This window comes from Cariama cristata, unplaced genomic scaffold, assembly GCF_000690535.1.
Source record: "Cariama cristata isolate BGI_N322 unplaced genomic scaffold, ASM69053v1 scaffold7752, whole genome shotgun sequence".
Classification (NCBI taxonomy): domain Eukaryota; kingdom Metazoa; phylum Chordata; class Aves; order Cariamiformes; family Cariamidae; genus Cariama; species Cariama cristata.
This window is the reverse complement of record NW_009602041.1, coordinates 57,532-71,111: the sequence shown is the minus strand read 5'-3', so window position 1 is coordinate 71,111 and position 13,580 is coordinate 57,532. Positions and strand designations below refer to the sequence as shown.

Here is a 13,580-nt window from a genome sequence, read left to right as displayed (position 1 = left end):
TCTGGTTTCCAGATATCACCACCACAGCGGACTGTGAAGAGCAAGCCAGGACTACATAGGTTCTGGGCACCCTCTGCCGGCATCACAGCGGCAAGCAACCATGTCTCCGGCAATAAATTTAATGAACTAGATGCAAAATCCAGGGAAGAAAAGCCATCTTGACTATCAGCAATAGTAAAAAGAGACACCAAAATTATTTTCAGAAATTAAAAGCAACAAAGTTTTTGTTTTGAAATTACAAAAAGAAAATTAATTAGTGGGTAGCATCCCTTGCTCAAAGATATTTGTTACAGGTTGGCAATTACCGGTCCTATGTTTCTACTGTAGCTTCTTAATAGTTGCTTAAGTTTATTTGCATTTTTCAAAAAGACTTTAAAATAAGCATTTGGTTAGATTTCAGTATTCTGTTCAAGAGAACAAGTCAAATAGGCTAATCTTAAAGATCTTAGCAAAGAAACTGAATTCAGTAAAAAATTAAAATTTTTTTTTAAAAAAAAAAGTCAGATATTTTCCTAGCAGCTATTTCAGCTGTTTTTCCTTATGGTTTCTATCAAACTAAGACAGACACCCTACTCTCATAAACATTAGGATTCATCATTTCTTGTTTTCAGAATCACTTTTTTTCCCCTTTAACATCGCTTTTACAAACATCATGGCTTGCAATAATAATTTCTCCATACTTTACAAAACTCTTGACTGTTCACAGGGTTGCTTGTGAACCTCCATGGTCCAAGCTAACATAACCCAAACTCTTGCATGTTTGAAATTACAAAAACCTAAAGCAAAAAAAAATACCACAATATAACAGTGTTAACCAGAAACAGCAGACAGCTAGTTAGGCACCAATTCTACTTTATATCCGTGTGAAAACACACATAAACCCCAGTAACTTCACTTAATATCCCTCACAAATCCTTCAATTTCACAATTCTTCAAAACCACAGTAATCTCCCTTTGGCCACTGCTGACACTTCTAAAAGTATATTTTATCAGTACTAAAACAGTAAAGAAAGGAGTATCAAATCTCAAATTCATCGCATGGCTAACAAAATCAGCAAGTGCTTAGAAAATGTTTTAGAATATGCAGCATTTTACACCTTTCTGAAAGGAGCTTCTACACCATTTAATTTTAATTTTCACAAAAACGGGATCTCTTAAAAGAAAAATCCCATGATACTCTGTCATGTGAGCAGTAGCTTGCTACTGCCTATGGATTTGATTAGGAAAGCGTTCATCGTTTTAGAGTGCAGAATAAAATACTGCATCGTTAACCACGGGTAAGGTGAATGAGCTTCAAATCTCTCTTCTGTTCCCGCACACAACTTGCTCAGTCCTGCTAGAACAGATTTCCCAGTTCCTGTGCTATTTTGCCATTGCTTGGCTGCTCATTTTTGCATCCTCCTCTTACTCCATTATGTTGTGATACACTCAGATGAAAATAAATGCTGAAAACATATTTTTTAAGAGAAGAAAGCTAATAAACTACTAGTTTTTTCAAGGAGCACACCATACATCGACCCAATGTACAGGGTTACAGGATACAAAGAATAAAGGATAAAAGGTAAAAGAATAAAAAGAAACCAATTCAAATTTCTTCTACAGCAGTCTGTACAGCCAGAACATATCCGTTTGCTTATAGAAATACGGTGATCCAAGAAAGATTTAACCACTACCTGAAAACAAGACATTTAATGGTGCTGGTGTAGAGTATAGGATCCTCACCACATCAATTACTTCTGTGAGCAGAGAATATGCAATTCTTCTCATCACTTCTGTATTCAACTAGCTCTATTTTATGCAGGAGAGAATTAAATAGTGTTGTTTTTAAAGAAGAGACAGAAAAAGGCACACGTGGAAGGGAGGTTTTGCCTCACATCACAGACAAGACCTAGCAATACCCAATATCTGCGTACTTCATGGGTAATGGTAGGGTTTAGAGCTTTGCTTTGTATTTCAAGTGTTTAGAACAAGTATGTCAGAACTGGCCACACTTCATGAAAGGGATAGCCAGCTACCAGCTATATGTAATTCATATAAGGCACCTGAGCTCCAGCACAGATGATAGTTAACTATGGGAGCAACTCATCCAGCTGCCATTCTCATCTTCCTATATCCTGGGTCTTGTTGCAAAAAGGGGTTCAAAAACTAGATAAGGTGTCTGGAGCTCTCTTTTCAAATGCTCCTCTCGCTGCACATACCCTGAGGAGCTAACAGAAGCTGCAAATACCTTTTGGGGACACACTGGACCTTCCATCTTAAGAAGGTGAGAAAGTAGGCTGCAGTAGCTGGCTGGACACTGCTGCTTTCTAGAGGAGGGGAAAGCATAAAGGAACAGCAAGAATACATGGAAACTGTTCCTTCAAAACCCATCAAAACTTCAGACTAAAGACACTGGAAGCCATGCTATAATAATCAGCTTTGAAATGCTCACTGCAAAGAGTTTTTGCCAAAGAAACGAGATGTGAAAATACAAATTGGGTGAAGTATTTTGTCACTCCAGTAGAGATTTTGTGCCAAAAACTGACCAAATCTCCTATTTTAAACTCTTTAGAAATGGAGAGCAATGCCATCAGAAGGATTCAAAAGGCCACTAGAGGTAACCTAAGAACATCTCGGTTAGGAACAGTGATGACGAAGGGATGTAGCACTTTTGTGCCAGTTGTCACCAAGCATGGTGAAGGCCACATAAGGAATGGGAAAGCAAATGCAAGGGAATGGTATATTGGAGGTATCCACCTACTGCTAGTATTTCAGGTCAGAACCCTGAAAAGTTTCAGAATTTAACTCTTGGCCTTTTCTAGAAAGTGAAATCTAGAGGCAGGAACCACACACCTATAATATTTTCACATACAATTCTGTTTCAGAACAATCCAAACACTACAGTTTAATCATCTCTTATCTTCCTTGCTTATCACAGGGCTCCTCTCAAGCAGAGCACCTGGTTCATCAGTCTGACTAGCCAGCAATGATTAACTCAAAAAACGTATTAGTTACCTTTAAATACTTCTCCTATTTATAAATATTAACCATGCCACAAAGTTCAGCATAAGACTATTCTGCTGCCTGAATACTGTTATTGTGGCTCAGGCAGGAAAGAAAACCTTGATCCCTGGGCAGTGGGAGCTCTGTGTCTCTATGGCTCAAGGCCAGCCCCCTCTCAGGGTGCCCTGTAAGGCACAGCAGCTTTCCTGGACCCAGCTGCACTCCTCCTACTACCCTCATAGCCCAACCAAGATGAAAAGTCGTGGTAGGTGATTCTTCCAGCCAAGTACCAGAGTAATTAAGGCACTGTCTGTCACAGACCACCACTGTCTATAGGCTAAGGCTGGGAAATTTGTATTTTCACATAGCTAAATCCATCACCAGAAAGACTGAACCTTTCCTATGTATGCAGCAATGTTTTGTTTCATTTTACTTAAAAAAAAAAATCCTAAACACCAACAGTGTAAAAATCTGGTGTGACAAAATGTTTCATAGCAAACTAAATTTAGAACTCTAACTTAATATTTTGATTTTTAAATATTCACCTGATTTTCAGAGATGATGTGCACTTTAAATCTATACATGCACACACTCGTGTCTGACTGACTCCTTTGATGCAGCAGAAGTGGAAGACAAAACAAAGATCCATCAGCTGCAGGAACACCATGAGTGTAACAGGTACAAGCAAGAGAAAGAGTTCATACTGTACTTCGTGTTTCCTTTCACATGGTGTAGACTCTAAATACTGTGGCTAAGCTTTCCAGAAGCTTCTATAAAATGGATATATACAAACACATCAATAGTTCAACAGTAATAAATTCTAATGTATTATGTATCTTGCAGTATGTAGCTTCTGTCAATGCTAGACAATTACTCTAAGACAAGATGTATAATTTCAAAGCTGTATTATAAGATGATTAATAGGTCCCAGTTTTGAAAAAATGTAATGAGCCAAAAAAACAACAGTGAAATGTCTTGGGAAGCACCTCTAAGAAAATATAATTTTCAAATAGATGGCTTTCAGAAAAAGACAATCAGATGGTAAAACAAATCACAAATTAAAATCATTCCAGTTCTCTAGCAGACTTTTCTCCTGTTTGTTTAGAAAATTTTGTTTAGAAAATTGCTTTCACATAGTTGTTCCTTTTGGATTTATGTTTGCTTGCTTTTCTGTATCAAGATGAGATACACTTAGAACAAATTAATTCTCAAAGTTGGGAAAAATGAAATTCTTCACCATTGTCAGACAATTTGTTGGTTAAATTTCTTCACTGTGAATAAGAAAGACTAAAACATCTGGTGACAAGTTAAGGCATGGAGAAGGGAAACGCAAGACCTTGGCATTCACTTCAGTGTGCAAGTGTCGCATAGGACAGCTCCTGAAGTCGTGCTAACTTGTGCGTAACTCTTCCAAGTTGCAGATCAGAGACAGCATAAACTGCTACGTGGTGTGACAAATGCCATCTTAGTTATGTTCTTGAACATGCTGGAACCAGACTATCATGACAAAAATATGCAATTTTGGATAAAAAATTTATTTCTTTTTTTTACATGTCATCCGTTCTTATTCCTATTCTGGTTAATACAGAAATATATGAAGTTTTTGCTGGAGAAGGAAATTTACTGAGGAGAGTTAGGCAGCACATTCTAAAATGAAATAAGAAAGCTTTATTAACCTAGTGCATTCATTTTTCTTTATTTGAAGAAAAAAATGCTATTTAAATAAAACACAACCTTTCAAAAAAGCTGTAAGCAGACTGGGAAAAGAAAGCTAGAGGACATAATGGATTCTAAACAAAAGACAGTGACCATGTATTACAGGCCTGCTCTATGTGCTGCAGTGAAAAGATCTACTTAGAAAACACTATCATTTGGGGAGAGACAGAAGATAAGACTCACATGTTTAACTAGCTTTAATTTGCTTGCTTTCTTTCACTCCATGAATTTCTTAGCACAGGACAAGTATAGTGCTTGCAATTTTTTCCAGACATTTTGTACAATCTGTTCCACCATACTCCCAGAATCTCGAAACAATCCTTATTAGGGCTGCCTGCTCATAAATACTTACACAGGGGAACAGGATTTGAAAGGAAAAAAATTATCCCTTAGAAGGTTTTGGGCTTAAAAGCAATAGAAAAATCAATGAAACTAGAACCAGATAATCTTCTACCACCTGCTTTTCTAAAGGCTGCTGAAGAAGAAACTGAGACACACAAGACAAAGCATTTGAAATTCTCGATCCAATGAAGCTAATAGCAATGTCCCACTGGTAAACAAGTGAGGCCGTACATCACATGCTGGTTTAGTACTAAGACTGAAGCAGCATTATTTTAAAGGCTCTAGAAATAACACGAAAGATAATGTAATAATTTGCATCAAGAAAACTGTATTTTCTACAGATAGCAGAAAACAAATGATACTGTAGCTAGGACTTTCTGAACTGGGATACTGTTATGAAATGCACCCTTTTAACTATAGGAATTAACAATTACTTTGAAATATCATCTCTGTACTAAGCAGACGTTCCAGTTTCAGACTGGTGATTCACACAATTCAGTAACCTCTGCTTTTGATTTCTCTCATGGTTTTGCCCCAAACACCACCACTCCAAACTTCTCACTAGCTGTGTCTGTATTATAGTGATGTATATGTGTATAGTGATGTATATATGAGGTGTTACATATTAGACAAAATACATATGCATTAATCAGAGTATCCTTTGATCAGCATTCAGAGTGGAATCCAGAACAAGGTCAGTATTTGGACTAGGAGATAACACAAATGAGGAATAAAAAAAAAAAAAAAATCTTGGATTTGACACCTCAGTGATTTGACACCTCAGTTCAGCACATTCCTTGCAAGTGACAGTCCTTTATCCTGCTTTTACCTGACTTCTGCAGTATCCACTACTTAAAAATGCTCAAATAGGTATATTAACATTTGTATCAAGTTACTTCCCCAAGAACCTTGTAATCTTACAAATATTTACACCTTCCTGGGTTTTGTGGGTTTCTTTTTTAGTTTTATTGGAGCTTTTTTGTTTGCTTGTTTTTAATTAAGGTATGAGCAACATTAAGAAAAACCCTCAGGACTACTTAAAATCTTTAGATGTTTGCTTGTTAATTAGTGAATATTTAATCAGAACATGTGCATTAACTTTTATTAAATCTAAAAAAAAAGAGAAAGGTTTATTCATTTATAACCAAGGTTTTACCTGATTCTAAATTAGCCAAACAAGCTACTGCCTCTGAAACATTATCTACTCACTGGTTTACATACAGATCTAATTCGTACAGCATTCTTGGTGTCTGCTAGAATTTGCCATTTCATGTCACTTGCCTGCTGTGGTGGTTCTGATCACACAATGGGGATTGCAGGTATAAAGCACGTATCAAGTGTACATACAGAAACTGCAGACCGTATGCACACAAAACTTAGACTACATTTCAATATTTTGTATAAATAACATTTATCCTAATCACTTCAAGGTTTTATATTCTAATAAAAATCACAGGTGCCTCTTTTTATCAGCCCATCAAGTTCATATTTTTAATATGGTGAATTTTTAATCAACATGAAATTTGAGAAGATGCCATTGATCTGCTTTTCATAAAGAACAAAATTCCAAATTAATCAGCATGCATTTCAATTCGTTTTGAGTATTTTACTTTTAACCACAGAGCCTGAACAATAAGGTTCTCAAATAGTGAATTACCCATGTTGGGAGTCATGCTGTACAAGAAATCCGTGAGTTTCAAAAGAAAGACTTATTGATTATTAAAGACTACTGAAAGATTGTCCTAGATTTAAATAACTCAAGTTATGCAATTGAATTACATAATTCAAAAGTATTTCTAATTTGTCGTAAGAGGAGTTCTATGATGGGACCACTTGACAAATTAATGCATTGCAAGCATGTAAAAAGAAATTTAAAGTGAACTGGACAGACTAGTATAACTTTCAGTAAACATTTTTAGAAGTTGAGCGGCTATTTAGTATTTACACTACGGAAATGACAAAGATTTTCTTGAAAATCACTGAATCCAAAGTTACGTTTCAAATTCTACAGACAAAAATTTATTGATTTTGTCCACGTTTTTTGTCTAAAGTTTGAAATATATGGTTCTTTTCACAGGGAAAGACTTAAGGCACACTTAAAACTGCATTTCACTGCATTGCTGAATGAAATCCGAGTACCTCAGAAACGGCATAAGACTAAAGTAATTTTTTTCCCTTGACGAACTAAAGTGACAATGATAGAGCTTCCTTTGACCAGATTAAGGCAGATGCATCTTTAGAAAGGACTTTAAGATTATTTCTACTTAATTCCCGTTGTTATCAGGAAAAAGCTACATTTCTGATTTTCCCAAATATAATTATAATTTCTCCTTTAGCATGGAAATGACATTCAGACCAAAGTCCCTGCATCTATAGCCTATGTGAATCCTACCAATCTACATTTGAGTTCACAATTTTATATCGATGTAATACTCTTCACCTATTAAGGATTTTTTGCACTGGCTTGCACACAATTATACACGCTCCAACACAATTATAATGCTCCGATATACAAATCAATATGGCTGTGAAGTTTACCTTAGTTTTAGAAACACATCAAGTTATCTACCTTAAAGAATCTCATGATTTTTCTGTATTTCAACAGAAAGCTTGATACATGCTAATGCGAACACATATCTGTTGTAACACAGATATGTATATAGAAAACCATTCAAGAGGAAAATTGCAGCATTAAATCAGGAAGGAAAAAAAATGTTCAACTAACCTATCTACAGGTTAAAATACTCTCCACCAGATTTTTTTTTTTTGGTAAAGCACAAAACAGCCCCTTGTCTGAGGGCATTAGTATGGTTTAATCTGATAGGAAGAAGAGAAAATTTAAAATTAGCATTAGTGAGTTAACTTTCAAGGAAAAATGACAAAGATTAGTAAACCAGTGACACCACTAATATCACTGTTACCATGCAAGTGCTGAAACGTGCATTTTAAACTTCTTAAAAAGAGAAAATACAATTATCTTCAACTGCACAACACGACCTCTTGATTTTTAAGAGTGCCCAGACCACTAGTCCTTCTCCTCCTCTAATCTTTGGTAGCAGAGATCCTAAAAGATACCAAGAGTGGGATATTCAATAAGACTACCCTTTTTCATCAAATTTGTGCAAGACAGAAAGGAATACAAGATTTACAACAAATAAAATTTTACAGCTTACCAACTTCAACAAAAACCCTATTAACAGATTTTCATACCATTCCATCACTGACAAGATTCACTTTTCAGATCCTATATACCTTTGCTGGAAGTTATTTCTCTTCGAGAGATGTCACGAATTTTCTTTTTAGTAGCTCTACTTGACTTTTCTTGGCTATGAACTGTCATGTACATACGTTAATAAAACGCAAAGTGTTTACTGAGTACTCAAAGAACTTGTACAGACTAAGTGGAGTGAGTAACATCACTAAAAATTGACCCTTCAAGGAGAAAACGTAAGACTAGTTACAATTAAGAAAGTCTTGCAATATGATGTTTTCTTTGCCATTGCAAAGTTTCTGCTGATGCAAATGAATATAGTAAACCAACATGGCAGAAAGATGCTTTTGCCATTCTTGTTCAAATAAACAGCTTCAAATCAAAAAACACTATCCTGCCTTTATGCCTTTTAAATCAATCTCTCATCTACACAAGTAGATGGCTTCACAGTACATGCTTACTTGTGATAGCTCAGCACTTGAAAGGAAAATGTGACTAATGTAAAATTTAAAGAATCAGCAATAGTTGTCAAAAGGGAAAGAAAGATCCTTTCATTACCTGAATTAACAATAACAAAAAATTGTCCTAGTTACTCTTGATGACTCCTGATACTCTGAATAGGTTTTAAAATTCTATCTGTTCAGTTCCTATTATCAAGCGACAAAAAGTCACCCATATTACTACGTTATTTTAAAATACATTACTGAAAATACAAAGACTGAAATTTGGGATCCATTTTTAGCAGTTTCAAACCAAATGACCTGAAGATTTGAGTCAGGGGAACATGAATCAAGAAAATGAATCCTTTAAGTGTTGACTGGCACAATGTATCCTTGCACACATTCAAAACTGCTGACATTGTATTTTGAGAGAATTCTGCAATAAGCTGGCTTATTTTATAAATACCTTCTATAGACAGTTTATTTGATAATTTTCCAACTGTGCTTAAGTAACGCTTGAGCATGCCACACAGGCTTGACTACAGTATTCCCATCTTGCCTTATTCAGGGTAAGAGTACCTTAACTTGGTGAAGTCATTTAAATCACTGAAATGGCTTGAAGAATGGTATAGTACTCTACCGAAGCAAAGGAATCTAACAGAATCTATTCCCTTGAGTTTGTAATAACAACATGAAGCACTACATATAAAAATGAAAGCGTACAGGTATTTCACAGAAAAAGGCTTCAGTAAAGAAGTCATATCCTTATAGCAAACGAAGGCTACGTTTCATCTTTGTAATCTTTACGGACATAGCATTCTGCTCAAATACAGTACAGTGAAAGATCAGAATCACAGGCTGTTTAAAAAGGTAATAAATGCATCAACTTACTAATGCATACGGTTTTCAAGTAAATGTGCATGCCTAAATATATTGTGTTGCCTGCAAAGCTACCTGAAATATTTTTCAATACGTATGTTACTTATGTGCACAGCAGATCAGCTTCTTCGATTACTAGAATCAACTCCTTTCATCACCACAGCAAGCTTTAAACAGGCATAAGCCAAAACTGCTGCCCAAATGCCTGGCTCCGTCTTCTTTCTGTCCCACTCTCACTTTACATCAGCAAAACTTACATGTCACTACCATGAACCACATGAAAGAACTGGTCTTGATCTCAGGACAGCTCCTTAAAGTGCTCATGTTGGCTTACGATGGTTTAATCTATAGTGAGAAAGGAAAGTCTTCAACTCAAACGCCGAAAGATTTAAAAATTCCTACTGGCAAGATACAGAAACCATACTGGTTCGGTCATATTAAGTCCCTTCTGAATACAGCTATTCTGGTAATATTTGCATAGTACATTAAGAAAATAAGAAATAGAACAATTCTAGCTGTAAATATGATGCAACTGAAGACTGTAAAACAAACTTTTATTCTACAAAAAAATAAAATAGTTGTTAGAAATTGATGGTGTAACACATATGTACAGTAGCCAATTTATTAATGGTTGAAAGATATTAACAAAGATGAAAAATCATTAAATAATACATTGTTTTATACCACTACCAACCAAATTGTTTAACATCTCTCACCTGGTAATTTACCTAAACCATCACACTATGAGCAATTTAGCATACTGCTAGTCCCAGATTAGAAAAACAGATTAACTTCTAGATTTAAACATTTTGTTAAATGCCTCTTTAATGAGTAAAGCTACTGCCAATATGTGTTTGATTCTGAGTATTTACTTGTCTACAATTGAAGCCTTTTCAAACTGCACATATTAAAATGAAATAAAGAAAAGTCCTATAAGTTCATAAAGTATCCCTATAGCTATTTTGTGCATTTGGACTTTCACACAACCGTATCTGCCTGACCAGAATACTACTAGTAGGTGGTGCAGCAGCCAAGTTCTTTGAGCCAGAATCCGCCCATGAAGGTACTTCTACCTTAAACATTGTTCATCTCAACTCCCAAGACACGTTCTGGTAATGAACACATCAGCAAGGTCTATTATAAAGTAATAGTTATTTAATGCATACCTCAACTACATCCTAATGACTACTACTTGCACAATAGATGAAGAATCATTCATTCAAGTCCGCTCTTTCAAAGGGCTACCTTCATTAAGCTGAGAGTTTGTTTACTATCCAGAATAAAAGTCTCTGTAATTGAAAAACTGAACCATGACACGGCATGAAAAAGTACCCCACATTCCAGAGAAAGAGGGCACCACACACATGTGCAACTCGCTTCTATGTTCAAAAGCATGCTTATGCTTTACACTCACATGACATTCTCATACTGGGGAACTACAGTTAACTTGCACGTTAACGCTTTAATGTTAAAAGATCAAAATTCTAATCTGAGCTAAAAATGCTTCTCCTACCAAAGGGGCATTCATGTAACAGAACCTACCCTTGCATCCTATTATGCAAGAGAAAAACAACTCTCTCGAAACTGACTGAAAGGATGCTTTCGGACACAGAATTTTAACAAAAGTTATGTTGAAAGAAGTTCGTGAAATGCACTTGAGTGGAACAAATTGAAACTCTGACATCACCCTATAGCCAAATCTTTCACCACCAATTTAAAGGATACACAAGCAGCAAAGTAGGTGAAACAGGAGAGAATAGCTCTACTAATTTACCTAAGCAGCCAATTCATCTCAACAATTTAATACGAGGTTCTACTTCAATATTAAGCCATCAAAACACAAAGCTCCCCTTATTTCTGTTAAAAACATATATAGATTTTTAGACCAACAACAGCTTTTTACTTTTCATGCAACATTTCTGGACTTTGAATCACTAAAAACGAATAACCACAAAGTACTGGAACGCTACCACTATCTATCCAGAATACCAAATATATTATAAAATAAGCAAATACTTGCATTGTCTTAAGTTTTGGTTTCATGCATATCTGCATTTTAAAAAGCTAAAATCCTACTGTATATTCTTACCATATACTATATTCCACCTTCTAGAAGTAATAAGAACATCATAACAACGAGCATGAGAAGGTAAATAAGCTCGACAGCATTGCAGTGAAGTAAGTTTTGTTATCTTACTACCTGAAGAAGGTGAAAGGCAAATTTTTACAACCTAGTTTCATTTCAATTTTATTAAACTGTCTACAATATTCTGTGAGTGCATGCACATACACAGGCACACACAGAAAAAGTGGTATCTACAAACAGTTTACACAAATATTTACATACATATGTTATTTACATAAACTAATATGACTGCATTATTTTTGATGTAAAAACCATATGCTTCTCGCACACATAACTGTTGCATTGGTCTTACAAAAGTAATATAAACCTTTTGCAACAACTAGCTAAGCACATATCATAGCTGATTCCAAGTTTTTAGAGCTTGCAGGTTTTTAAAAAAATACAATACCTAGAACACTGTTATCAAACAAATATGCTTTATTGGCATCTAAAAACAAAATGCACCCAACATTAAAATGTACTTTTTCATTTTTTTTTTAAACCCACTGCAGTACGAGGAACAAATCACAAACACTTACTTTAGAGAAAACAGAGACTATAGTGTAGATTTTACAAAATCACTTTTAATCTCTGTGTTATGCTCCTTAAATAACATGGGCCATTTCTTTTTCTGCCAAATTGTAGGAACATAAAATATCACAGCTTTGTCTATACTTTAAAATTCTGCAGCAGCCTAAAAACACGGACAAGATACACCAGCACCTGTTTTCAAGTATAACAATTTCAATAGCCAACCTAAGGGTAGTATCTAAAAAATTCCATTTTCTTCCATAGGAAGTCTTTGTTTGACAAGCTGTTACTTTATCTTTGTGAAATTAAAAGCAAGTGGGGGCAAGTTTACGCTTTACCAGAGAAATAAAAAAAAAGTTTACCTACCATGTTCAAATTAAGAACAGTGTTCTATACAAGTCAGTTGTACAGTTATTTAAGTGAAAGATGAACATGAACATCAGATTAACTTAATTCTGGCAGACAAAAAAGTGAACTGCTACGGTCCAGTCAGCCATTTATCTATTACAGAGAGATGACAACTTTACAAAAGGTATCTTTTACCTACTGAGTGATGATTATGTCCCCTCAGTTTCTGTGCTTTCTACCACTGGTTCACTTTCTATATCAGCTTCTGTGTCATTCTTCTCTTTGTTTATCTCAACGGAAGATGTCAGTTTTTCATAAAGTTCTGGATCGTCCTGCACCTGTGCAGTTGGTTGCTGACTTTCTGTCTCTGTATTTTCACCATTTACCTGGGGCATGTTATCGGCTTTGCGCTGGGAAGTGGCCCCATCAAAATATTCAAAAACCCGTGGATGCGGAGGGGGGATCCAGTTGTTTGACATTCTGTCTCTTCCAAACCTGTTTCCATTAATTTCTCTGCAAAAATTAAAATCTCTGTCATCCCTATCCCTCTGTCTCTCCCAGGGTCTTCTGCGGTCATCAAAATCTCTGTGAGCATCTTGTTCAAATCCTCTATTCCAATTGGGACCACTTCTACTTTCAAATCTATAGTTTACATGCCGAAACCTCTCTCTGTCTTCATGGAAGCCTTTCGGGCCACCATAAATAGGGAAGGCATGGTGCTCTCTCTCATCATAATCTCCTCTCTGTCCCCAGTGCTTGTCTGAATTGAAACCAAAATGCTCTCTTCGACCAAGGTTATCCATACCTGGTCTTCCAAAATTTTCTCTCATGTCTACATGTGGTCTTGCAAAGTGTTCTCTTCCATCCACTGGAGGCCTTCCTATACCCTCTCTTGGATCAACCGGTGGTCGTCCAACAGAATCTCTGACATCCACTGGAGATGGCCTGTTAAGATTATCTCTGTTTTCTACTGGAGGAAAGCGATAATCTCTGTCTCCTTCCTGCT

The 13,580-nt window shown here is 35.8% G+C and overlaps 1 protein-coding gene across 1 annotated transcript in view; it reads right to left on the bottom strand.

The window, feature by feature from the left end:
- Positions 1-12,121: 12,121 nt before the first annotated feature.
- Positions 12,122-13,580, bottom strand: part of SCAF8 (SR-related CTD-associated factor 8) — a 35,919-nt gene continuing 34,460 nt past the window's right edge. The window contains 1 exon segment of the mRNA XM_009694561.1: positions 12,122-13,580. This exon segment is cut by the window's right edge and continues 31 nt beyond it. Within this exon segment, the coding sequence (XP_009692863.1) occupies positions 12,784-13,580 (797 nt within the window). The 3' untranslated portion in view covers positions 12,122-12,783.